This window comes from Haliaeetus albicilla, chromosome 8 (genome assembly GCF_947461875.1).
Source record: "Haliaeetus albicilla chromosome 8, bHalAlb1.1, whole genome shotgun sequence".
Lineage (NCBI taxonomy): Eukaryota > Metazoa > Chordata > Aves > Accipitriformes > Accipitridae > Haliaeetus > Haliaeetus albicilla.
In genome coordinates, this window is record NC_091490.1 from 16,853,439 (window position 1) to 16,879,603 (window position 26,165).

Genomic DNA, 26,165 nt, shown 5'->3' on the forward strand with positions numbered 1-26,165 from the left:
TAATGCTCTCTCTAGTGACTTACTGAGGAACTTGAACAACGGCTGGTAATTTTACAGCTTCATAGCTATGAATGCCATCGATGCATTATCACTAATCCTGATCTAGAAGCCCACCTCCAGATGAGCATTTATAATTTAGCCTATCGCCCATTTTTCTTAGAAGTTTTTTATGGTAACTGAATAAGACCTTACAGATACTTGACAAAATCAGTGGGCTTTCTCTCCTTTTCTTCCTCTCCTGGCTAGTAGCTACATTCCATCTAGCTCAGTCTAGCTGTTTCGAAAAAGCCTCTGCACCAGCTAATAGATACCTGCGGGTTTTTTTTCCCCGCAGAAGCAAGTACTGCTTAGCAAGTACCATCCTATCAAAGTCAATCACTGGGAAACATTTTGTGCCTTTCCAGCTATTTTCTCACCACAGTTAGGACTCTAGCATTTTTTTCCCACTATGACGAGTTCTGTAGTTGTTTGCATTACAAGTCACTTTCTTCTATGCCATCTCATTTACTTACAATAAAATGCATATGCTGTTATCTCTGAAATCAGAAAATTCAGTCCCCTCCCTGCTTTGGGCTTTTTTGTATACCCTGTAGGTCAAGAACTCTTCTGAGTTGCTTCAGAAGCTGCAGCACTAGCACTTCTCTCATCACCTTCTCCTGAAGATGATGCACTGAAGCATCTCTACCAAAAAAACTTCCAGCAGCAGAACCAGTCCACCCAGGTAGAGCCTGTTTGAAGCTGAGTTCACAGCCTTGTTTCAGATGTCTTACTTAAGAAAAAGAAGCATAGTTGCTTGTGCCATTTCTCTTGAATGGGGCAGCTGCCATGGTCACTGCTTACAACGAAGATTTCCTCAACCTGTAAATAATACAATTAATCATTCTTTTCCCAGATTAGCCACGCTAGTTTTCTCCTTGGAAACCGAGTATCAGATGGTGTTAACTTCAAGACAACTGGACACCTCGTATATCATATGATCTGAAAACAAAAGGAGTGATTAGCATGGTAACTTCCTGAGCTGCCCCCCTGAATAGCAGAGCAAACAATACAAGGACAAAAGCCTCCTTGGTCACAGCAGTCATGGGAAGGCATCCCATTTCCAGAGCTGGTGACATTAACCTTCAGCTGTAACGCTCTTCAAGGAGCACTTCAGTAGCAAACAGAACTATTGTAAGACTTGAGAATTAGGCAGTCCATTGAACGGTGTACTTCATGTCAAATCCTCCAAATTTCAAGAAATGGTACCATTCTTCCCACATAACCCTGGAATAAATTCTGTACATATAAGATAGCAGAGGCACATTTCTCAAAAATTCTCTGTCTTGCTAGACATACTATGATCTGCAACTCACTGCCTGGACACAAACCAAACCTTTGGGAAACTGACTGAACATCTGATTGTCATATCCGAACAGGTGCTTGCTGCTATTCCCTGCCCTCAGCTCTCCATGCCAGCTAAACACATTCCTGTTAAAAGAGGAGCATAAGCAGCACTTTTTTCTACCACATTCTCTGAAGATTAGCACCTTCAACCTAGCTACATTAAGACAGCAGATACAGAAAACAAACAGATTACAGTGAGCCTTTTCATTCAGAGACTTCCCGTTCAGCACTTCAAGAAAAACATCCTTCATTTCTTTGTAAGCGAAGCTCAAAGAAACCATCTGATGTCAGACGACCAGGACCTAGAGACCAGCCACCCGAGTAGCCTGTGCCAATCCACATCCTGAAGTGGACGATGTAAGGCTGCGTTACCTGCATGGAGACAGCTATTCCTGCAAGAGAACCAGTCTGCATTAGATGACAATTTTCAGTGGGAGTTTCACATGCTATTACTAGAATGAGGGAGAATTTACGTTAGCATTCTAGACAAAGCGAAGTACAGGCATTTATAGTCTGGCAGCTCAACAAAACGCAGATACCCACAATTCCTGAATTGTCATGCTACACTGGCTGCCCACCTAGTAAAAGCTCCATTTCAGCAAGCAGTTGTATTTGACTGCGGCGAAAGGGTCTTTATCCCAGCTGGAACTTAGCAGGGTTATCATTAAGGGCACGGGAGGCTTCCCCTTGCAACCTGGAGGCCAGCTCTGCTCTGCTCCCTGCTAGCCTAGTCCCTGCTCTAGCCCGGCCATCGCAACCTGAGATGGAGTATTTTGAGAAACCGTACACAGATCTGGCACTTCACTGGCTTTGCCGACAATAGCGTCCCCCATCTTGGAGCTTGCTACGACAGTGTCAGATATTTGGGTTTGTGCTAGGAGAGCTGGGGCATGGGGAACCCTCAGCTGTGTACAAGTATCATTTTTTGAATCGTTTCCAGACTTGCAGCACAGAAGGGGTGGAATATATCACAGATTTAGACCAACGACCTGTGAAATCGGCAAGGAACGGCTGTGGAGTCTGCAGGTAGAGAAGGATCCACAGAAAGCACTATCACACTGCCAAGGCTAGAACTGCATAACTTGTTGCTAACTTCATATACTCATTAAAAATGAAGACATTTTTCTATATAGTGAGGTTCAAAAGATTTAAAAAAAAAATGCCTTTTAAAAATATTAACATCATATTAGCACATACCATACAGAACCTGTTCTGCAAAATTAAAGCTAGTCCAAGACAGAAGGAAAATAAAAATTATGAATGTTTACATTAATAGTTTAATTACATAAACTTCTATTAGTAGGCCTAATCTCACTGCAGATTTCCTAAGGCACAGGAGCTTTATCTGAAAATAAACCCAGAGTAACCCTCCCTCCAACCCAGTTTTGCTGGTACTTTTTCCATATACAGACCTCAAAATCCATGCAGCAGCGTATCACAAATGCAACATACACTGACTAGCACTTTGAGAAGATTACCAACTGTTTGTGCTGAAATAAAGACAATTTGGCAGTAAAGACTACCACAGCTTTATCATAATTTTTTTTTTTTTCCACAAAAATGTCTAGATTCTGTTTTCAATTTTAGGAAGAATAAGTTAAATGCTTTCATTTTTCCTGCATCAGTTAGTCTCATGTTTCACTGATGCAGATCACATAACTTCAAAACTAATTATCAAATATTAAACTCTATTATTAGGTCCATGTTTTTTCAGTTTTCAGTTGTATATTTATTACAAAGAAAACCCTGAGGAATCTGTTGTGTCATAAGAAATACATCACTGAAATGCATACAGTACAGAATTCATCCCTCCTATTCACCAAGCATGCAACGCAATATTTATACCGCAGATGTTTTCGAATGTAGTTTTATTCCAGTGACCTATCTGCAGTCTTTACATACATTTCAAAACAACATTATGCAAACATATCACAGGACAGTACTTAGAGAATCTTTAGTATATACTCCTTTATAAAAGGTTTTGACACAATGGAAAAGTCAGTCCAGAAAAGCTCACGTTACCAGGTTTCTTGATAAACAAAATACCATGAAGTCCTGTAACCTGCATGAGCACAAGTATCCATCACAATGGATCCCTCTTCTAAACACCTCTTTTAAATAAACAGGTTTAAATTTTGTTCAGTAGACGAGTTTCTATCACGACACTGTCCATTTAATTTTGTGCTTTCCAAAAGGCAAGCATACCACAGAAATAAAATTCCCTACCCGATAGGCGAGAGAAATTCAGTAAACCTGTATTTGTTTCCCATGGCAGCAGAGGAATCCAAGTTCATTGAAATTCTCATTATGGTTAAATCCAGCATGCCCTGCTTATAACTTCTTCTTCTTTGTCTGCTCCCCAGAGTCTAGTTTACGTTTCTTAGCGGAAGCTGGTTCATCATCTTTTTCACCATCTTTAAATAAAGGACAGAGTTAATCAAAGTCAGCAAAGCCAGTATCTTTGTCTTAAACACCATCCTCAGAAAAACTGACTTAACCACATCTGAGATGCCTGGAAAAAAGACAGTAGTATTAACTGACAACACCCTCATTTTTGGAATGTGGGCAACACGTGCACAGAATAGGAATGATTACTTGTTATTACTACCACAGACCATTGAGGATAACTAAGAAGAGGCCTTGTTAGGCTACTGTACAGTACCTGTTTTTAAAAAAATATTATTTGAATAGATAAGACAAAAAGCTAGAAAATGACATTTTAGAAGCAGGAAGTAATGTCAAGGTCAATTAACAGTTTATCTTCTTAGTCTTTGGATGAAGGCTGACTAAGAGAAATGTGTAGCAGGAAAAAAAAGTATACAGAACAAATGGAGCAAGATAGAGACAGAAAAACTGCCACTGGGGAAGGAACAGCCAGAACAAAAAAAAAGGAGCAAAACAGCAAGAGAACTTTCCATTTGAAAAGGTTGTTGATAACTTTACTGGTGAACCAAAACTGTGCTCTGAAAGCCCAGAATTTCTTCTTCTGGTTTTGTTCTCTTGGCTGTTACTGGCTATTCTCTTTCTGCAGCAGTTTTTCTAAAAGAATAATTTCTCCCTCCTGTCAAATATTTCTTTACTTCCCAGCTTACCATTACAGCTTGCGCCATAATTAAAAGTGGAGAGGACAGTAAATCATTTTCCTCAGTAATCTGCCACATGGACATTTTATTTAATTCCCCTCCCGGCCCCCAGGTTTCGCAAACACGGTAGAAATAATCTGACCTACGTCTACGCCTAGGGTCAAGGCAGCAGCTCTCATACCGCTTTCTGCTTTAACAGTACCTCGACCGAACGCGTTAGCTTGGCACAGCTACAGTTCTAGAGGCTCTTTAATCGCTCCCCGCTCCCGCTAAGGGCGCAGAGAGATTGCTGGAGGGTCTCGATGACCGCAGGAAAACCAGAGCAGACGCAGGGCAGCCTAACCGTCCCCGCGGCCAACTACTGCCTGCCCTCCAGCAGCAGCGGCCGCCGCAGCGGGCGTGGAAGAGGCCAGCTGAACTCCCTCGAGCTGTGGGCAGGGAGCTCGCCACTCTCAGAACGCACCCACCCGGTTCGCCTCCCCGCCACGCGGATCTGAAACCCGCACGCCTGCCGTGGGCCAGGCCCTCACCCGATTCGAGGGGGTCCTGCTCCTCAGCCGGCAGAAACCTGGCCCTGCCGGCCTGCCGGGGCGCGTCGTCGCCGTTGTCCTCGTAGATGTTGGACCACTTTATGGCCATGTCGAGGGCAGGGGGCGGCGGGGGCTTCCTCTCGGGCGGGCTGTAGGTCTCCGGCGGGGGCACGGCGTTGTTCTTCCACACCTTGAACTCCCTGGGGGGCTGCAGGAGAGAGCAGGGCACCCGTCACGCCGGGCCTCGGCGCTCAGGGCGGCGGCCAGGCCCGGCCCGGCCCGGCCCGGCCCGGCCCCGGCGGCCGCCTCGGGCTGCCCCCCGCGCCCCACCGGCCGCCGCACCTCCTCGGGCGCCCGCAGGACGCGGCTCTCCCAGTCGATCTGCTTGTTGAGCGGGTTGTAGAGGAAGGCGGGCGGCTGCGACACCCTACGGAAGAGCTCGTCGGGCGGCGGCAGCCGCGGCCGCCGCCCCGGGCTGCCCCCCGCCGCCGCGCCGCCCCCCGCCTGGCGCTCGTCGGGCTGCGGCTCGTCGGCCTCCGAGTCGGAGCTGGAGCTGCCGTAGGCCGCGAAATAGCCCAGCGGGTCCTCTCCCTCCGCCGCCATGGCGCGGCCTGCCGCCGCGACAGCGCCCGCACGGAAACCGGGCCCGCGCCGAGGGTTCCGGCCTGCCGCCGCCGGCCCGGGGCCGGGGCCGGGCTCCGCGCTGGCCCGCGGGAGGCGAAGCCCGCGGCTGTTGCGGCGTGGGTCGGGGGCCAGTTGGTACGAGGCGAAGGGGATCCGGCGGGAGGAGGGGGGGGAAGCCGGCCTTCCCGCCGCCGCCCTGGGGTACGCTGGTGGGCTCGCCCCCAGTAACGCGGGGACTTCTCCCTCTCGGTGACACAGACAGGTACAGAAAACCAGACGTGAAACTGAGACGACCTCCGTTTCTCCTTTTCTTTTTTACAGCTGCAGGCCTAAGTAGAGAGAAAGCACGGTTTCCTTAGTGTTCGAGCGCTGGCTAACCCAGGGCAGATAAAGCTTCGGACGTCGCCTATCCAGTTATAGCTTAAGCAGCCACGTAGGCTATCTTCACCAACGCAGATTTGTCAAATCCGTTGGAAAAAGTTTGTACCAGACTCTTCTTATCTGCGTCAGCTAAAATACTTAGTAGTGCTGCTCAGGTTACTTATATGACCACAGAGGCAGGACAAGGCCTAAGGAAGGGGCTTTGGTTATAATACGATCAATTCCTTTACTGTAAAGATACTTAACCATGTCCAGCTAATCTCTTGTAATCAATACCATAATCGTTATTTTGAAAGAAACCCTACACACAAAGCACGATGAAAACAACCACTGAAGCAAACCTCCATGGTCCTTGCAACACTTGCAAATTCTTTTTTGAGTCATACCCCTCAGCCCTTAAAGGTTTTGTTTCTCCCCCTCTATTAAAAAAATAAAAATCTTCATTCTTAAATTAAGTCAATACATGCATGGCTGGAAGCAACACTTCTCACATCTTTAAGAAGTCGAGCAATTGAGTCATTTGAAAAAAAGCAAGGATCAGGTTAGCAATACCAGTCATGAACCACCAAAGGTGTAGTTAAGCAGCCAAGGTCTTAATTTCACAGCCATGTTTTCCCTGTACACTGCTCTTGAATGCAGTGCTACAGGCTCAGGTGTTTCACATTAAGTCAGCCTTTCCACCAGGGACAAACCTCTCTAACAAGACAATGAGAACAAAAGCCTCCCACATACACAAAACCAAAACTACACATCCAGATACTGGCATGAACTTCTCTTACAACCTATACATGTTAAAAATGAGAGAGGCAGACAGGAAAACAGGCAATTATACAAATTAATTTATTCCAAAAGTTGTGATAAAAATATTTCAAATTTTTTTAAAAAATGCATGTTATAAACATTTGGTAAGACAGTACATTCATCTAAAGCCTTGGGTTCACAGGCTCCACTGCAGGAGTGATCCCTGCACAGGCAGGCTTCCTGCAGGCTGCGCCGCGTGCTGCAGCAGGCAGCATGCGTCCCAGGTTCAGATTTAGATCTGCAAGGCAGTCTTCACCCTGAGCTGATGCTCTTTTTCAGTTAAGGCCAAGCCTGCTCACTCTCATCCAGCTACAAGACTCCAAGAAGGGACCCAAACCTAAGCACAGCTCTTTTAAGTGGTTGCAGTGGGTATTTAGACACATCAATTTTTAGACAAATCAATTTTCAGACATCCTGAGTATGTGCAACTACAGTTCCAGTTAATGGAAGAGAGGGATTTAAGCCTACCCTTAATTTCATGTTAGAAAGCAAAATTTTGCTTGCAGATTTAGGCACTTAACTTCCAGAGTGCCTTCTGAACCAAGCAGTTTTATTGAAAAGCATTTTCACCGTCCTGACAGCCTATGACCTTACACATATACAAGAAAAACAAGGATTATTATGAACAGTAAACGGAAGCCCACATCTTTGTCAAATGTAAGCTATTCATATACTATATATGGAGTGTAGTTGTACATTGCAGTTTATTTTAACCTACTTCCAAAACCAGAGTAAACATAAAAAAAAAATTAGATACTATATTGAGGTCCTGCAGATGGTCTGTCTCCACAAAAGGAGAACACAGTTTAGGAATATTACCTGGCTTTGAATTTGAATGGAATTACACGGCTATAGCACTGTATGAGAGCCAAAATAATTTAAAGCCTTAAATACAAACCTACCCTTTGATATACTGAAAACATCCCATCACTTTAAAGTGATGTAGTACTGCAGAACACAACTGTACACGTTTCCAGGTAAGAGTTTGTCTTTGCCTACTAATTTTAAAGTGATCATAGGCCAACTTCATAAAAAGTAAATTACAACTCAAGAATAGAGTACGAGAGGAATACAGCATATTACATTGTGTCAAGCAATGAGAACCTTCCCATGTCGAAATAGTTTAAAATGCATTTGACTCCAAACAATTTGAAATGTAAACCTGTCTATCTGCTTTGAAGAGTAGGTATCTGAAGTGCAACATTTCCAAGAGTCCTTCAGGTATGGATACTTTCTTCCTATAGGACTCCTCCTCTACTTACCTACTGGGACAAAACATACAAGCTTTGCTCCTTAATAGCATTATACAATAACATTTTCTTACAGCCCACATGATGCTGTTACAGCAGTTTACATTCCTTTTCCAGTATTAATGAGAATTTATATTTAAAGTGCATCTCAAATCAGAAATCTCTAATATACAAGAATAATATGCTAAGACTTGTGGAAGTATAGTTGCTAACTCAAATCACTGCGATACCGAGTGCCTTTTGATTTACGGGTAGGACAGAGAACAAAGTTCATACAATTAAGAGACTTCTTGCAAATAAGCACAGCTACAGATTTGGGGTTGGGTTGCTTGGGTTTTTTTGCAAATGGAGCCGCACACACGTACATAGAGGGCAGAAATTATCCTACAGGGAAACATTTAATTCGGTAAAGGAGTTTAAGCTTTTTGGTAAGTAAGCCTAAGCTTTTAGTCCAGAAAGTTATTTTCCAATACTTTTCCTAGCCATCTTTCCCAATTCACCTGTCACAGAAACATTAAGAAAAACAGATCTGTTAGTTTCTGTAGGAAGAAAAACCCCATTTGTTCTATAATGGCAGCTTCAATATCTACAAATAAATGTGAAATCTTAAATATATTGGTTTAAAAAACAAACCTTTGCTGATGTAATACCATGATCTTTGGAAAAAAGCTCCCTAAAGAACATAAAATCAAGCAGCTCCAGAGTCACCCAATTACAAAAAAACTTACTCCTTAAAAAACTGTAAATAGCATAGATTGTTTCCTCTGATTTTGCTAGTTCACAATTTGAAAACATTTTTTAACCTTTATAAGACATCACACAAAGTTTCAGTACCGTTTGGATGAAAAGACAAAAGTCACTACGTTCACTGTGGTTGAAGAGAACGTGATCTTAAAGGCAAAAAGCAATTGTCACTTGAACTAGTACACGGTTCTTGCTGCTCTGACTGGAGCTCTGGGGGGAGGGGGGGTGCACCGGGGTCTCCAGGCCCTGGAAGGGAGGCTGAGAAAACAGCACTCTCTGCATTTCCCATCTCCGCAATTGGCAAATTCATTGAATGAAGAGAGACAGCAGACACAAATGCGGCAGTGCTGTAATCTTCTTCTGGATGATGTATCTGGGTAGATTCTTTGTCTTTTGTTTTATCAAAAAAATTGGATTCATCAGAATATGATCTAGAAAGATTGTTTGTTCCTCCATACAGTGAGGTCATACAGGTGCTGCAGCTTAGACCTAAGACAAAAAACAGAGACTGGATTTAATTACAATATGATGCACTCTTAAAACTGAGCTCCAATTTAATATCAGTAAGATTGTCAAAGATCAACTGTATTTTTAACAGACTAACTTCTTCATCTCACCTCTGACATCCCAATATTCATGACAAATTAAAAAAATACATGCAGGTTACCTAGGCCGATGTGAATGATTTCGCTATATCTCTGTATCAGCTACTATTTGACAAAGATGCACTGTAATTTAAGTTCCATTTTAGGAAGTCACTTTAGCCCTTTGACCCATCTTTTGACAGATTTTTCTCACTGTGTTCTTCAAACTTTTAAAAGCTTCAGCTACACGGTTCTACTCCAAAGCAGACTGCATTTGAAGGCTGTTTTACCTGAAGCCAGAGAAAACTTCAGGCCTTTCCTCTCTAGGGTTAAAAATGTACTTTCTTCCTTCTTTATTTCTCTTTTGATGGGTATTGAAGAGGAAGTAAGGCTTTTGGTTTAAAAGGCTTATACTTTCTTTATCTGCCTTAAAATTTGAGTACATATAGTCACTTCAAGCTTTGCATGTCAACGAAACCTCTCTACCTGTATGATGCAACACATACATACATTTACAGTGTCTAATTTTAAGTTTTGGCATTGAAAGCATACAGAAGAATTCCCCTCAGGTTGCATTTGCTGGCTTATCTTCTGCTGAGGTGCAAATTTTAACAAAACCAGAGCATCCTGCCACTGCAGTAAATAGCTTCAAGAGAAATGCAAGGTGGAAGATAAACATGTATTTTAAGTTCTAAATTAGAACCTTATAGAAAGCAAAACTGAAACTTATACATCATAACAACACATGATAGGGTTTTTTGCAATTTGTTATTTATGATGTGTTCAGATAGTAAAAAGGCAAAGCCGGGATGGACGCACAAGGATCTTAAAACCAAACTGGTGATATTGCCAAGAATGTTGTCTCAAACACTAGAGGAAACAAAAAACCCCAAACTGCACTAAGAAACATGGTTTAAAGAATTGCTGGAGTTTACTTTTGCAGACCTTCAAAATAAAACTTATGTCTTACAAAATATTATTACAAACTCCTCACCTTTGAGAGCTTCAAGTTTTTCATTTTTGACTTTCAACACTACATCAGTTATCTTTTGTAACAGGAAGTTTTGTGTTCTTTCTCGTCTGATAGATTCAATCAAAGCATCTAGTCCCTTTGGGTTTTCTGCTAAGTAGTCCAATAATTTCCCAGTTTTTTTCCTACTGGAAGATCGAGAAGAAATTTCTTCTGTGTCCTCTCTAGTGAGTATTTTCTTTGAACGTAGGTAATCAAAGTGTCTCTCAGCTATGATTTTATCACACAGGTAAGGACGCATCCTTTCTAAAGCCTGAAAAACAAAACAAACTAGTATTAGCCAATTGTTCAATTTATTTAGAAGCCTGTATTTGAAGCCTATATGATTTTGATACAGGTTAATGAAACAATTTTTAAAGCTGCTGTGGTGTTACCTAGCAGAGATTTTTCTCAGTGAAAAAAAAAAAAAAATTTTTTTTTTTTAAATGTTATCTAATTTACTTATCCTTTTAATTAGTTTTCTTTGAGTGAATTTGGGAGTTTTAACGCATGTTAAGTAATAAGGTGAATACTTACTGAAAATGTTAGTTATATCAAGTCTGTGGTTATCACGTTCCAGAACATTTACCAAGTAAGAATGAAAAGAACTTATACCAACAAAACACAACAGCACCTACTCATTTGTCTACAGAAACACTCGTTCTCACTGCCTACCTGACCGCCACATTCCCATACTATTTGCACCCATGAAGCACAAATCCAAAGTATTGCAATTATTGATGTTTTCTGTACATTGAGTAAAAGCAGTCTCAGAGCAACAGCACGAATATACTTACTGTTTAAAAGGTTTGTTAAATAAAAACCACTATTTACAAGTCCAACAGATTACTAGCATTCAAAACACATGCACTTTCATCCACAGATGTACCTATTCTCAGCAAGTTTGCTGGCTGGTTTTTGTCTTCATCAAGCTGCTGTCTTTTCATTTAAGATTTTATATGAAACACCTGAAGCAACTTGCACATCTCTAACATGCTGTACAGACCACTAAGAGTGCAACTCTGATGACTCTGGCAAAAGCAAAATCACTCTACCCTCTGCAGCACAGCTTCAGCTTACAAGTGTAAGCTGGTTGCTTAAGTCCTCTCTACAACCAGCAAAAAGAAAGGGTGGAACAATCTGCCCATGGGAGGGGACTCCATCCATTGTCTAAAGACTCTAACATGCAGTCAATTAACAGCAGGTATGATGAAGCAGAGACATTTGTCTTGAGCACTCCAGCAGCAGTGCCACTTTGCATCTTCTGGAACTGTAACACCTAGTATCAGGTCACATTCCCTCAGAGATCATCTTCCTGGGTGTGCTGATTTTGGCTGGGGGAAATTTTCTTCATAGCAGCTGGTATGGGGCTGTGTTTTGGATTTGTGCTGGAAACAGCGTTGATAACCCAGGGATGTTTTAGTGACTGCTGAGCAGTGCTTGCACAGAGCCAAGGCCTTTTCTGCTTCTCACACCGCCCCACCAGCGAGCAGGCTGGGGCTGCACAAGAAGTTGGGAGGGGACACAGCTGGGACAGCCAACCCCGACTGACCAAAGGGGTATTCCAGACCACAGCACGTCATGCTCAGCATATACAGCTGGGGGAAGGAGGAGGAAGGGGGGGACATTTGTCTTCCCAAGTGGCCGACACGCGTGATGGAGCCCTGCTTTCCTGGAGATGGCTGAACACCTGCCTGCCAATTGGAAGTGGTGAATGAATTCCCTGTTTTGCTTTTCTTGCATGCGCAGCTTTTGCTTTCCCTATTAAACTGACTTTATCTCAACCCATGAGTTTTCTCACTTTTACCCTTTTGATTCTCTCCCCCATCCCACTGCAGGAGAAGGGAGTGAGTGAGCAGCTGTGTGGTGCTTAGTTACTGGCTGGGGTTAAACCACAACACTGGGGAAACATGCGATCTTTTGTAACCATATTCAATTCTAACCTGACTACCGATTTGTTTCAGATGTAGTTACATAGGAGCAATGTCAGAACTAAAGACTGCCATGTCAACACTTTGATTTCCTCCTTGGAAGACTAAGTGTCCTCTCCCATACTGGCCAATTTATTTTTACAGTTATCAAAACAAAACCCAATCTTCCTCCACCTTGTTCAGAGGGTACATACAAGCACAAACATTGCCAAAATATAAATGATATTAAATCTTATTTCAATCTGTACCTTAACAAGCCTGCTTGATATTAACATTGAAACAGCACTAATGCATGTGTTCACAACTCTCTGGTTTCAGTATCTACTACTCTATGAAAATGAGAGTCACAAATGACAGCTCTTACTTGAAAAACAAGCTCTCATTTTATGTAATACTACAAAATTGGCAGTTTCTCCTGCCAACATTTTTCACTGTGCAGAATTACACAAGTCAGACACCCACTAGGTGAATATTACCGATGTGAAAAAACTAATGCCCCCCCGTCTCATTTGATTCAAAAAAAGAAAAAAAAAAAAAAAAAAGGATTTGAGAGCTGGAATGAAAAGCACCTTTACATACAAGACATGTGAAGAGATGGAAAGAAACGAAACTTCTTTCCTGAAGAAAGTTTTCAAATATCCTCCTGCTTTTTGAGATTAGATTGCATAACAGCAGCATTAAAAAAATAAAATTTTAAAATACCTATTTGCCTTATAGCCATTTACTAGCTCAGTAAATAGAAGCGGAAGAAAAACTAGATATAAAGATGCACTTTAAAACAGATTATTTCAAACAGCAAAATAGTGTCTGCCACATTGGTGCTAGGGAAAGCACCAGGAACTCAAAGAAAAAACTTCCTGGACGGCTCCATTAAGTATAGCAAAGGATAAACGTGTTCTTCTAGTTGCTCTTTAGGATCCAACAAATACTAAGCTATCAATAAACAGCCTGTGGCTACACAGTTGTTAAAGAAAACATCAGATGAGCATGCATGGAAAATAAAGGAAGGCTTTCGGCAGTGGACTATCACCGCCAGACTGAATACGTAAAACCAAAAACATATGGGTGCAGCTCCATGGCGGCCAATTTAAGTTCAAGGAACACTCGCCCCCTGCACGGCAGCTGCGTGTTCCTACCCTTTCCCTTGTACTGCTGGATGAGAAGATCCAGTCAAGAAACTGAATTGGTGCTTTTTTTCCCCCTCCCACAGCCAGATTAATTACCCAATCCAGTTTAATGTGCAGTCACGTTGGCACTAGTGGTGGTATAACAACTATGATAAGAGCAGAAGAATGCAACAGTACAGCTTATATCAATTTAGGCAGCTCTGGAATACATCTCAAGTGTCCAACTGCAACAAGCCCATGCCTGAATAGTTATGAATGTAGTAGGCCATATAGATTTCTTCAGTTGTCATGGAAATCTCATCCTACCACCAGAAGGATCAATCAACAAACTCTGAAACATGTCAGTCAATGTTTCAACATTAAAAGAGTGAGTTGTTATTCAATAGAAAGACTATTGTGTTTTGACTAACATCTTCCTGTAATGAGTCTTACACTGTATGAAGTGTATCAGTTCTGAATTCCCCTCTGCACTGTCCTCATAGGTTAACAGTTTGAGGGACAGAAAGAGTGAACACATTAGAAGAGAAGCTTTAAATATACTTTGCTCTATATCGATGATTTTGTATGGCTCACTGCCTCCTTCGCAGCTCTCAAATGTAAGACTCCAACCTTTATAATTCCTCCTCAAGACGAGTTTACCCAGACCAAGTCATCCTTGCAAGTTAGCTTTCTGAGGTATGCTGTCACATAATGTACACAGAACTTCTGGTAATGCAGCACTTCTGTTTGGAGCAATCCTATCAAAGATACTTGAACAGCTTTGAAACAGCTAAGTGAGTTTACACTGAACTAGCACTTTGTATCATGAAGCTGTAATGTTTAAAATCTGAAGTCAGGTTTATTGGATTGTATTTTGATGATAAAGCTAATGTTATTTCTTTCTACGTATTAGGCTTCCATCAAGTCCTCCAGTTACTATGGGAGGCCCTATAAGATTATGGGCTGAAGTGACACATACATGTGCTTCTGTGAGATGCGGCCGTGAATTCAGTCACTGACACACATTAGCATACATATCACATAATATATATAATTTGATTTAAGCAGGGTGGTGGTGTTTTTTTTTTTTTTTTTTGTTTAACTGCCAGTTGCTATTGCGGTATTGCTTCTGTGGAACCACAGAAGCGAGTAATAACTTGCAAAACATGCCTCACAAAACTATGACAAAGTGTTTAAAGAAAACTATGTATGCATAAAGCTAGTAAGAAACCAAAACCCAACTCCAAACATTCTTTATTGTACTTTAAAGGAACATGAAAAACCAATTAAGTCAAACATAAGACAATGTAAATTACAAACAGAAGCATGGATGGTCAATAAATAATTGATAAATTGTGATTTTTAAATTATTTTTCTTTTTAAATTAACCAATCATTGTTGAGGTTGGTTAGCACATTGCTTGTTGCCCGGTCTACCAAAGAGACAAGTAAACCCAGATTGAGTCAGGGCGGAGCCTTCCCTCAGATTCCAGACATCAGTGAGCAAACAGAGGGGGGGGGAAATCGGAAAAAGACAGAACAAAAAGCCTTAAAAAATTCTATCAATATTTAATCCAAACACTCATGCTGTATAAGAGGGAATCTTATTAACACCCAGAGCAGCACATACATTTGCAGCTAACCTTTGGATACCACGTTAATTACTCATCACTTCCACTCTGCCCCCCAGGCCTCGCCGTGGTACACAGAAGCACCACAAGAACCAAACCCCTGCTACTCTGGCCGCAAAGCGCGACGAAGGAGTAGACCGCTTGGAGGAAAACAAAAGAAAACGGAACTGCCCGGCGAAGACCTGGCCCCAGGGGCAGGTTTTTGCCAGCCACTATCAGCCTGACACCGGGAAGCCCGCCGGAGGCCAGAGGCGCGGGCTGCCGCGCCCGGCGAGCTCCGGGCAGGACGCCCCAGCCGGGCGCCGCGGAGCCCAGGGCCGGGCCCGCCGCCCCCGCCTCGCCCCGCCGCGCCGCAGGTGATCTGCCCGCCCCCGCCGGGAAGGCGGCGGGGAATTCCGGGCGGCGCGGCAGGGGCCGGGCCCGGCCCGGCGGCGGCTGGCGGCCCTCCCGCCCCGGCGCCGGCCTCCCCCCTCGGACGCCCGCCCTGACGGGGCTTCCGCTTCCCCCGGCCGGGCCCTGGCCCCACCCCGCCGCTCCGCTCCGCGCCCCGGCCCCGGGCACTCCGGCCTCTCGGCCCAGCCCCCCACTTACATCCTTCTTCACCTCGGCCATCTCGTCCTCCGTTAGCAGCCGCCCCACAGCCCCCGAGCTCGAGCTCGAGCTCGGGCCTTCCATAACAGAAACCCCTCCGCCGCCGCCGCCACCGCCGGGGAAAACCGCTCAGGGCAGCGCTTCCGGCCCTGGCCCCGCCCACGCCCGCCTGGCCCCGCCCCGCGCCCACCCGCCCACCAATGGCTTCTCAGGGAAGGCACCCCGCCCCCGCGGCGGCTCTCGCCGGCGCGTGGCCCCGCCCAGTGGCGCGTGCGCGCAGGGGCGTCCCCGCCACCCCCGTGTCGCGGCGGCCTCGCTCCGCCGGGAGCCTGAGCGGAGCCGGGCCGCGCCGGCCTCCCCGCCTTCGCCTGAGGCGGGCGGGCAGCCGGCCTGGGCAAGGGCAAGGGCTGGCTTCCTTCCTTCCTTCTGCCCGGGCCCGCGGCCTTCGGCGGCGCGGGGAGCGATGCACGGCCGGGCCTGGCGGCGGGGCTCCCGCCTGCCCCGCTGAGGCGCAGGGAGCGGCTCCCTCCGCGGGTTGAACGCGGCCCCTCTCCGGAACTGTCACCAGACCGTGGCGTCGCAGCCGCCGCCCGGGGACGTTTTAACGCGCCCTCCGTTAGAACAGGTGTTCGGGAAGGCTGAGCGGGCGCCGGGGGCCGGCAGCGCTCGGGGCCGCTGCGCGGCAGGGCGCCGGTTTGTCTGCGTGATGCCACGCTCGTGACGGCGGGTCCGGGTTCCGCGATTGCTGGCGGGAGGACGCGGGGGTTTACAAGGGGTTTTGGGGACTGACAGTTCTGAAAAACGCGCTGCTGTAAAGGGCGATCTTCCAAGGCAGCTGCGGACCCGAGAACAAGCCGAGCCGCACGCAGCGGAGCCGTCAGCAGCTCCCATCTGGCACTCGCCACCCCCCCACGGAGGCCGGGCAGACCCACGCTCTCGGGCTCGGCACCGGCCGGTGCCGCTGCCTGCCGGTCTCGCCCCTTAACGAAAGGACAGAAGACAAAACTTAATTAATCGGTATTTTTTTTCAGCTGTCAGAAGGTAAAACTCAGGCTATTGCTGCCGTCTTGAAAACTTCATTTCCAGCAGTTAAGCAAGCGCATAGAAGTAGAAGCAATCGATACTGGGGTTTGCTGTCAGTAAGGCAAAACTACCAGTTTTACGGGTTTCTTTTGCAAAATCCTTTTGCTTGACGTGCCTTGTTAATGCAATTGTACTTCAAATATTAACCGCAATGATACCTATTTTACAGTGCTAGCATTCCCAGCTTTTCAATAAACAAATTGGATAGCAAAGGTTCTGCCCAGAACATTTAAAAAAATAAAGGACTAGTCACTGTTCTTACCTGGTGACAGGGCTGCTTTCTGTAGAGCTGGCTGTTAAAATCACAGCCAGTCCCCAGACTGGTTGCCAGAAAACACCCAACCAGCTCTGCTCCCTGCCACTGCTGTGAAGGATGCTTCTGCCCAGTGAAAGCTCCTTTAGACTCGCCCTCACCATCCACCCCTGCAGACCTGATCGCTGGTAATTGCAGCACACCTGCTCACAACCCAAATCCTTCTGTGGTGTTATTCCCACCCCAAGAAGCCTTTGTTTCTTCCTGTAGCACCTTTGAATTTCTCAAAGCCGGCTGCATACCTCTGGATTAAACATCTGAAATACAAAGTAAATGTGTTTTAACTCCTGTTTTCCTGCTCAGGGGGCTGCAGGGCAGGCCATATTTTTCAAGTGCCTATGCTGATCCCCCCTAATCTGTGCCAGGCACCAAAATAGATGGAAAGATTTCAGATTCTCTGATGCTTCCAGCAAGCTCGTTGTGGCATTTCTGAGACAGAGCCAGGCATCTTCCCAGCCCCTGACTCCCATCCTTCTTCATGAAACCAAATGCCTTCCAGCTCCTCCTCTTCAAGGTGAATTATATTGTAGACTTTACTGGCTCTGTACAATACTGCTGATAAAAATAGCTATCGTGCATTCTGGATTTAGAGTATTTGTTAATAACCTTGCTCAGTGAGAGGTGCAGTTCAAAGCCACGTGATGTCTGGAGGGTTAGGCTTCTGGATTCCTGAGCCACGTATGAGACAAACTGAAATGAATTATCTTCAGCAATCAGGAAAAGAACATGTGGTTAGAGAATACAAGAATAGAATATATTTTAGCAGACTTAATGCCTATAACCCCTAACAGGATTTAATGGTCCAGGCAGTTGGAAGAAGACTACTCGGCATGAAACTCGTTTCAGGAGGTTAACATCAGTTCAATATTAAGAAGTGAGCCTCAATGAAGAGCGAGTTAGAATTTGTTTCAAGGGAGCTGGGAAGATTTTGGACACTGCATTGGTTTTATGAATACGTACATATGTAATGTCCATCTAGAATAAATTTCTAGAGTAAATTTCCAAGTAAGTTTTGGAAACTGCTTACAACCCAGACCTCTTCAGATTTTTCACATTATTGGTCCTAAAAAATGTTGTAATGCTGTCGCAGTTTGTGAGAAGAGGTCGGTTGGCTTTTCAGAGCTGTGACTGTCTCCAGGTTTTCTTCCCCCTCTGCCCTCATTGATCAACCCCTCGCCAGGCAGTCCTCACTGCAGAGCAGGGGCCTCTACCTGGGAGCTTCATGTGCACCCATCCCATTCTGCCTCCTGGTCCTTGCCTCAGGACAACCCCTTTCTGGAGCTGGCAGGACCCCCCCCTACCCTGGGCTCCTGTGAGAGGGGCAGGGCTCTACACCCACAATTCCCTAGGGAGGAGGAGGAAAGCTGCCAGGCAGAGAGAAGGGAAAGAGAGTTTGCTTTGGTTACAGATCCAGATAGAGATCAAGGGCCTTGCCCAAACTGAATGGATATCTGCAGCTACCAATGCAAGTTTTCAACTACAAACCAACAGCAATCAACCTACAGCTCATGAATTTTTGGCGGTGAGGTTGCTGAGAGCATCAGAATGTCTGGACTTTATAATGCAGGGGACTGTGACTGATGCTTTTTTGGCAGGGTGTACTTACAGCGGAGAGCGAATTCATACACCCAAGTGCAGAAGTCTCTACTTGCTGAAGTAATATTCTACAGCTAAATTTTGCAAAGGGCACTCCTTTTTAAATGACTGTTATGCTTTTGCTTTTGAAGGTTTTGATATTCTATGAGAAGCTTCTTAATGTGGCGACTGAGAGTGGCTTGTATAGCTTTTGTTATTTTTAATTATTGCCATTTAGAAACAAATTCAAGTAAATTGGTACCAACACTTTCCTGTAGATATGGGTACACAAAGATGCATGTAAATGCATTAGTTTACTATATTAATTGCACCAAGCTAGATGTATCCACATTAGATGTAGCATTGATTCAAATATTTAGTATAAAAGTCATACTTTTAACCAGTGTAGTTAAATTAGTACAAAGGCTGCATTTAGATCAGCCTTCATGAAATCTTTCTTTGTCCCTGCCTCTCCAGCAAGAAGCGTATTAGATTATGTACTAGCAAAGCTGTACAGTTTGGAAGTGATGTAATTCTTTTGCTACAGTACTGTTAATTTATGTTGGGTTTCTTAAGTTGAAGCAACAATATGGAGGCCTTGAACAATTGAATCTTGGATTGCCACAAGGTGGCACTGAAGGCCCATGAGCACTTAGACACCCGTCCACGAAGCCTAGAGTAACTGCATTGTCTCCGGAGACCATTTAATCCTAGTATCATAACCTAATGATATTCGAGCACAAGGGTACAAGCAGAGATTAGCCCCACATGCAGTATTTGTAGCACACAAGAAGTAGGATTTAGATATAAAACATGCGACCATCTGTCACGTTACCACAAAGCAATGTCTGAAATGTAGTCACCTCTCATGACATCCTGGGGTAGAAAAGGCAGAGAGCTACGTGAATAATTTAACCATAACGGTCATGCCACTAAACCTTTGTAGTTTCACCTTTTGTAACTTAGAGTAGATACAGGAACTACAGAGAAAATACTATACTACAGTAACATCTGTTTAGTTATCTTGGACAATAATAAAATTTAGTCACAACCATTGTATCTAGAACACATAGGCAATATATCCTCTCTATACATTATTCTCAAATGTAGAATCTGAAATCATGATCTGTTTTTAAAGAGTCAAGATTTCTTCTAACAGGTTTAAAGGTTTAGCACTAGTGTCTATAATTGGCTTTATTTCTAGGCATGTAACAAGCTTCCAAATAAAAAGATGGCATGAAACAGTATTAAATTAAATGCATATACATTCAGTTTCAAAACCAAGAGGCAAAAACTACACAGTGCACAGTACAACTCACATTTTATTCCTTCGTGATGGGGATATATAGTATTGAAACTGCAAGAGTCACAAAAAAAAAAGTGCAAACCTCTATTAGAACAGATTATGGAATGTATTGATGTTTTTGGCACAAAAAGTGGGGAACTATATACCGCAACAAGATTTTAATTAATGAAATGTAACACTTCTGTGTTCAGTAGTCATATTTGTGCACTGCAGAACAATACAATGTATAACAGTGACTAACACAATTCACATGCAACTCTATACAAGTTACATCATACATCCAGTTAAAACGTTTCTGAAAATACATGAGGTCCAATGATACTTTGTTCGCAATCACTTAACAAATACCATTCTATAAGCAGTCTTATCTTTTCAGCTTCCTTATTGATAAAAGCAAAAATAAAGAATCTTAAATAGTAAACTATTTTCCTCAAATGGTTCCATGTGAATATTGATGTTTTCTACCAAAGCAATTTGGCTCTAACTTCACTGATATAATGTATAAGAAGCTGAATGAAATCAAAAGCTCATTTTTTGTCCATATTTCATCCTCAATTTGCTGTGAACAAACAGCATTCTGTGCACTGACTTTTTGTTTTTAAAACTGGACATAGTGTTGCTTATGAGCTCTGTAACTATCACATGGAAATCAGCAAATTAATCAGAGCATAGCTTCATACAGTGGCATCTATTTAAGACTGCAAAGGAGTACATTAGCATGGAAAAGACAAAAATGCAGAAATGGAAGAATTCAAGTTTATCTTATAAGGTACAGTATGCATTCACATTTTCACTGCAGAGAGAGACACTGTATTCACGTTCTGGTGAAGAAAGAAACCCACATATCACAGCTCTCCCTAAATTCTTCGCAAAGAGAACATCTGTGAAAGATCTATAACGCACGTTGTAGCTCTCATTTGAACTGAGCTAAACTGATTGCTCAAAGGAAAAAAAACCTTTGATGAGTAATTCAAGCCCCATTGCTGAGCTATTAACCACAAGAACTTCTGCACTGGCCTGCTATGTCATATAGCCTGACGGTTGTTATCAAGTGCTTTATGTGGGCAGCTATTAGTGTTCAGTGTCTCATCTCCTTTTTTGGTTTGGGATTTTATTTTATTATTTATATTAATCAAGGATGATGATTTATATCAGGCATCTGAGAAATGTTCTGGTGACAAGATGTACAGGATGCCCATTACAGGCATATGTATCACAGCAGAAACGTCCTCACAACTGAATTCTTCGTTTAGGCAACAGAAAAAATGGAAAACAGCAAAATGCTAAGAACAAGAAGCATTTGGCATTAATTTAGTTCTTAGTACCATACTGCAAATGCACAAACTGAAGTGCTCTTAATGTTTTTGCTTTATAATGCCAGAATAAAAAATAACACTAAAAGTGGAGAGGTGAGGGCAATCCCAATAACCAGCTTAGGTAACTTTTGGCATCAGGCTAAGATGTAATTCAGAGTGTCTATGTTAGGAGACTATGATACCTACTGAGACCAACAGAGAAAAAGCAGGTGTGATTTAGAGCACCTAAATTCTGTGCTTGAAGTTAGACAGTTTGAATACAACTTGAAATCACCACCTGAGGGAATTCAGGTCCCTCAGCCACACCCTTGCTCTTTCTGTATACCAAAATGCAGCCTTGAAGCCAAGGAAACCTAAATGGCAACAGATGAAAGACCAACATGTCTGTCAACACAGAGGTTTCTCAGCTCTGAGATCCTGACTCCCCCTCTCCCTCCCTTGGGGAGCCAGGGAAATTAATTGTCACCTATTCTATTGCTTTCAGGGACACGAGATATCAACAATGTCCACCACAAATATTTCTCTTTTCTGGAGTAACCCTGAAGAAGAGGAGTCACCCTTGTCACTCTCTGGATCTATAGCTCCTGTTGACAGTCATCCTTCCAGCTCAGAGAAAGTCGCTCAGAGCCAAAGCGGACCCCTCAGTTTCTCTTCCCTCCTGGCATCTACTCAAGGAGGGAGTGAGTTTAGGATAGTCCACCATGGGTTGGGGTACTTTGGAGTGAACAGCGAGGAGGGAGGAGTACAGAAAAAGAAGACTCAAGCAGGAGAACTGAAGCAACAGAAGGCAAAACCACTTGGGGTTAAAAGAGAAAAGCACTCATCATTCCATAAACTAAAACAAGAGACAGAAAGAGCGAGACAGGTGAAAGGTGAGAGGGGGTGGAAGAAAGAAAAAAACAAAAACCAACAAAGTCTGAGAGATGAATTGAGTAGAAATGCCACAGCCTAACCCTGTTCCAGTGTAGTTGGATGCTCTGGCTCCCTAATGAGAGGAGGGAAGAGGGACTGAAGGACATGGATGGGGGCCAGGCCCCAGGAGGTACACGGACAGGTCGGGGGGATTCTGTTCCAGCTTTGTACAACAGCTCCCACAGCTGCATAGGTTTTTAGCAGAGTACAGCTTGCCTCTAGAAGGTCACAGTTAAATACTGCAGGGTCACTTTTTGGCACAAAATCTTTGCTTAATGTCAAATCATTTTAGAATGCAAGATGCTTTATCAGATATTTTAAAAGCACCAAGGGAAGGTAGAAAAATAGATTCCCCACTGCAATGTTTACATCCTTAGAGCCTGATCATCTGGGTCAGGCTTAAATGATAGCACATGGGAATGGAGGAGACAAAGGAGAAACATTAGGAGAACCCTTTGGGACAGCACACAGCCATAAAAACAGCACTTGCTGTTTGGCTGGCTAAAGACTTCCTTTGGGACATGCTCTCTTTTTACATACGTTATATTTGCTCGTCATTGTTCTCTCCCTCATGATACCTCATGTCATCACAACATACAGAGTGCCTACAATGCATCAGATGTATTCTGGTAGCTTCCAGGAGGTTTCCTCCTCCTTAGCCACTGAGACGAAGTGAGAGATACGCTGAGGAGTACCTACGGATACGAGTACTTGTGATTCCTCCGTTATGACTGCACAAAAAAGCACGCAGGTTTCCAAAGAATATCCAAGTGTGTGCTTGATTAATACTGTTTGCCTTCCTGCAGACCACATTGCCTGTGCCCCCCCTGCTCGCTTCCTACTGTACCTTAGCAACACGCCACGAGTGGTTCAGGAAAGGTGGAGGAGATGTCTAGGAAGTTGATAACATGTTCAGACTATTTGTCAGTCTCTGGAGAGTTCCCACTACTGCCTCTGTTTGGGAATTTCTCCATCCTTAGTTTACAAGTGATTTAACAAGAAGCATGTGAATACAATGGGGTATGCTTCACTCTACTGTGGTAAAAAAAAGTATGACTCAGTGGGTAAACATGTTGTGGAATTTGCTACAAAAATTGTATTTGTTTTAACTGAATACCACAGTAAATATTCATGCAATTAAAAAAAATAAGATTGTTATCGTTCCAAGGAAAACTGCCCCAAAGGCAGATAAAGTACAAAGGCCAATCTTTCAGGAAAAAATAGCTTCCCTTATTCATGAGCATAATCCAGGAATAGCTGTCCTTCAACTCCTTCTATCACCTTTTCCTTTTGAATTTTGCTAGTAAGTGGCCTCCAAAAGAGGAGAAAACAGAAAGGAGAGACAGAAATAAATTTTAAAAGTAAATAAAGAGAATTAACACCCCCCATATTTTAGATTACATTCGTAGGTTTAACTTTTCCAAAAGCATCTCAGTCTTTCATTTTTGTGGCCCGGGTGCTCCCTGGGATCTGGCCTTTTTAAAAACTCCTCTTCCATTCTCACCAAATTGAAAGTCAAAGCATTAGCAGCAAACTGGGACCTGAACTTGCAGGATGTATCTTGTGTGGCTGCATTGTTCCCTCTTTTTCTGTCATTCAAGTTTCCCAGGCAGACATTGCCCTTGAACGCTCCCGTCGGAGTAAGCTTTTTCCAAAGTTGCTACCTGGCATCTGAAATCGATTCCAGCCACAACTCTGCCCAGCAGCAGCAACGTGATATGGCAGAGACAGCGAGCACAGTCCATTGCCCACTGTTCCAGCTAGTGTATGGAAAGGGAAAACTTCCCTACCACACAAGATACCAAGTTCATGAGCCCACTGAGTTTTCTTTAGTCCCCCCTGACACCTTGCATCACTGAAAGAGGACCGAGGAAGGAAAAAAAGATGCAGAGCAAGGAAGCAAGAGAAAAAAGATAGGAGAAGGGAACAGTGTCAAGACAACAGAGGTGCTTGAAATGTTGAGAATTAGTTGGTTTTCACAAAGTTTTCACATAGATATGTTAAACCACTAATACTAGGGGTTAGCCATTATAATTGTCTTCTGCTAGCCCACGGGACTAGCATACTTCAAGTTATGTGCCCCCCAGCGAACCGTATATCCACCTTAAATACTATCTGCAAGGACATAAAAATACACAAAGCAAAAAATTTGTAAACAAGGGTTAGTAGCACAGTGGTACAGTAGATTGTCAATAAAAACAATAAAAGTGTGGATACAGATTCGTCTACCTTGTGTGTAACATTATTGCCAGTTACAAGGGAGGGACTCTGTAAACTCATAATTCTGAAGTTTTGTTAATAAGCACAGAGCAACAGGTGAGTGACCCATCTACTTTATCCAGTTCTGTGTTGGCTATTGGGATCAGCATGTGGTCCTTCAGTTTTTCAAATACCTGTTTAGGAAAGAAAACGGAACAGAATTGTTACACTTTATGCCTCTCTATTTTCCCTTTTCTCTAACTATTTACAGAAGGAACAGCCATGGATTGCTTTATCAGCGGGTGCTAAGCCATCTCATCATTTGTAATCAACGCTAACATCACAACTGCAATGAGGGGAACTGTTGCTATGTCCAGTTATGCAGAAGAAGCACCAGGGGCACAAGAGACAAAGTAATTAAATCGGTAGTGGAGATGAGAACAAAGTCCAGGCCTCCCACCTTTTGCCATCTGATACTTCCCTGAAGGGATACAACAGTCCATTCTAGAAAGCACCTGATCATAGAATTGTAGAATCATTTAGGTTGGAAAAGACCTTCAAGATCATCGAGTCCAACCATCAACCATGCCCGCTAAACCATGTCCTGAATGATTTCAAGCCCCACGGACTTCCCAGCAAGGCCAGGATGCTGGGGGTCTCCCAGGCACCCCCAGCACGGCGCTCACCTTTGCACTCTCTGGGTACTCCTCGGGGGCTCGGTGCAGCAGGACATGGCCTTTGCTGGGAATGTTTAAGTAAATGCAGTTTGCTGCGGCATCGTCGGGTACCGTCAGCTTGTCATAGCGGTGGTCGCTCATCTGTTGCATGGTCTGCCAGGAGACACAAAGCACAGCTATTTAGACCAAACACATTAGCAGCCCCTAAGAAATGGGAGAACAGAGCCTCCAAAAAATATCTAATAGTGATTGCCAAGTCAGCCAAGGGCCATTTTGCTATTCAGCAAGTAAGGAGATCTCTTTTCATCTCTGCCCTTCAAGGAAGAATCAACTAACCCTAACTGAAATGAGCCGTAGAAAACCTTTGTGAAATGGTTCCTGCAAGCAGCAGGATTAAGCAGGGCACTCAGTAAGTATCCTCCGTGGGTTCTTTTCCTCAAGGAATGTGCATTGAGTATGCAAAACCCCTGCCCACATTGATGGAAACTATAGGTGCTCAGCACCTTCAAAAAAAGCAGCCATCATTCAATATTTATAAAATGAGCATGAATTAACACAAACAGGACAGGAACAGTTCCCAGCCTGGCTATCAGCCCAATCTTAATTCTTTTCAGGGACCTCCTTTCTGCCTTCCAAGCAGTTACTCTTTCACTAAGCACCTGTGCCAGGGAGCGAGAAGGCACGTCTGTGCTAATCCTCGTTCCCAAGGGGACAACACAATAACCTCCTCAGAACAGTAAAGCTAGTGGGTTTCAGAGGTTTGGGTTATAAATATAGGGCTCATACACAAATTTGGATCCTGGTTGGAATTTCAGAGACAGAGACTCTCAGCACACAAGAAGCCTGAGATCCCATGTTTTGGATCAGGCTCAACTTTTTAATAAAGATGGGAAAAGCCTGGAGACAAGACGCCCAACTCCCCATTGTACTGCTACAGCTTTACATGACCCTCACCCTGACAGAGACCGAGAATAACACAAAGTGAACAAAGCTCAGAGTCAAAAACTTTGGTCCTACTGAAAGCCTAAGCAAATTCAAGTGTTTCAGTTTCTCTCCTAGCCCCTCTATTACATACATTGCAAAGATGCAAACAGAAAGAAAAGGCTTTTTTTCAGCTTAAAAATACACTAATATTAT

At 43.8% G+C, this 26,165-nt stretch overlaps 3 protein-coding genes across 4 annotated transcripts in view; all 3 read right to left on the reverse strand.

The window, feature by feature from the left end:
* Positions 1 to 3,234: 3,234 nt before the first annotated feature.
* Positions 3,235 to 5,666, reverse strand: C8H1orf52 (chromosome 8 C1orf52 homolog). The gene is made up of 3 exons (XM_069789132.1): positions 5,339 to 5,666; positions 4,997 to 5,204; positions 3,235 to 3,797 (listed from the first exon to the last, which is right to left on the reverse strand). Exons 1-3 carry the CDS (start codon positions 5,597 to 5,599, stop codon positions 3,715 to 3,717), a joined length of 552 nt encoding a protein of 183 aa, XP_069645233.1. The 5' UTR covers positions 5,600 to 5,666; the 3' UTR covers positions 3,235 to 3,714.
* A 1,159-nt stretch (positions 5,667 to 6,825) lies between these two features.
* On the reverse strand, positions 6,826 to 15,801 carry BCL10 (BCL10 immune signaling adaptor). 2 transcript variants are annotated; one of them, XM_069789130.1, is made up of 3 exons: positions 15,648 to 15,801; positions 10,375 to 10,663; positions 6,826 to 9,285 (listed from the first exon to the last, which is right to left on the reverse strand). In XM_069789130.1, exons 1-3 carry the CDS (start codon positions 15,729 to 15,731, stop codon positions 8,918 to 8,920), a joined length of 741 nt encoding a protein of 246 aa, XP_069645231.1. In that variant the 5' UTR covers positions 15,732 to 15,801; the 3' UTR covers positions 6,826 to 8,917. The 2 variants fall into 2 exon arrangements, with proteins under 2 accessions (XP_069645231.1, XP_069645232.1); XM_069789131.1 differs by having other exon boundaries at positions 15,660 to 15,789.
* Positions 15,802 to 19,922: 4,121 nt separating this feature from the next.
* The window catches only part of DDAH1 (dimethylarginine dimethylaminohydrolase 1), a 66,056-nt gene continuing 59,813 nt past the window's right edge, over positions 19,923 to 26,165 (reverse strand). Inside the window, exons 5-6 of the mRNA XM_069789129.1 lie at positions 25,038 to 25,181; positions 19,923 to 24,545 (exon numbers count right to left, since the gene is read on the reverse strand). Of these exons, the coding sequence (XP_069645230.1) occupies positions 24,429 to 24,545; positions 25,038 to 25,181 (261 nt within the window). The 3' untranslated portion in view covers positions 19,923 to 24,428. The remainder of the gene's footprint in view (positions 24,546 to 25,037; positions 25,182 to 26,165) is intronic.

Excerpts from the sequence above, each read along its gene's own strand:
- C8H1orf52 (XM_069789132.1), bottom strand. The coding sequence starts at position 5,599 with ATGGCGGCGGAGGGAGAGGACCCGCTGGGCTATTTCGCGGCCTACGGC. Across the intron at positions 5,205-5,338 it reads TCCTGCGGGCGCCCGAGGAG|CCCCCCAGGGAGTTCAAGGT; the intron begins GTGCGGCGGCCG and ends TCTCTCCTGCAG. Across the intron at positions 3,798-4,996 it reads GCAGGACCCCCTCGAATCGG|ATGGTGAAAAAGATGATGAA; the intron begins GTGAGGGCCTGG and ends CTTTATTTAAAG.
- BCL10 (XM_069789130.1), bottom strand. The coding sequence starts at position 15,731 with ATGGAAGGCCCGAGCTCGAGCTCGAGCTCGGGGGCTGTGGGGCGGCTG. Across the intron at positions 10,664-15,647 it reads TGGCCGAGGTGAAGAAGGAT|GCTTTAGAAAGGATGCGTCC; the intron begins GTAAGTGGGGGG and ends TTTGTTTTTCAG. Across the intron at positions 9,286-10,374 it reads AAAACTTGAAGCTCTCAAAG|GTCTAAGCTGCAGCACCTGT; the intron begins GTGAGGAGTTTG and ends TTTTTGTCTTAG.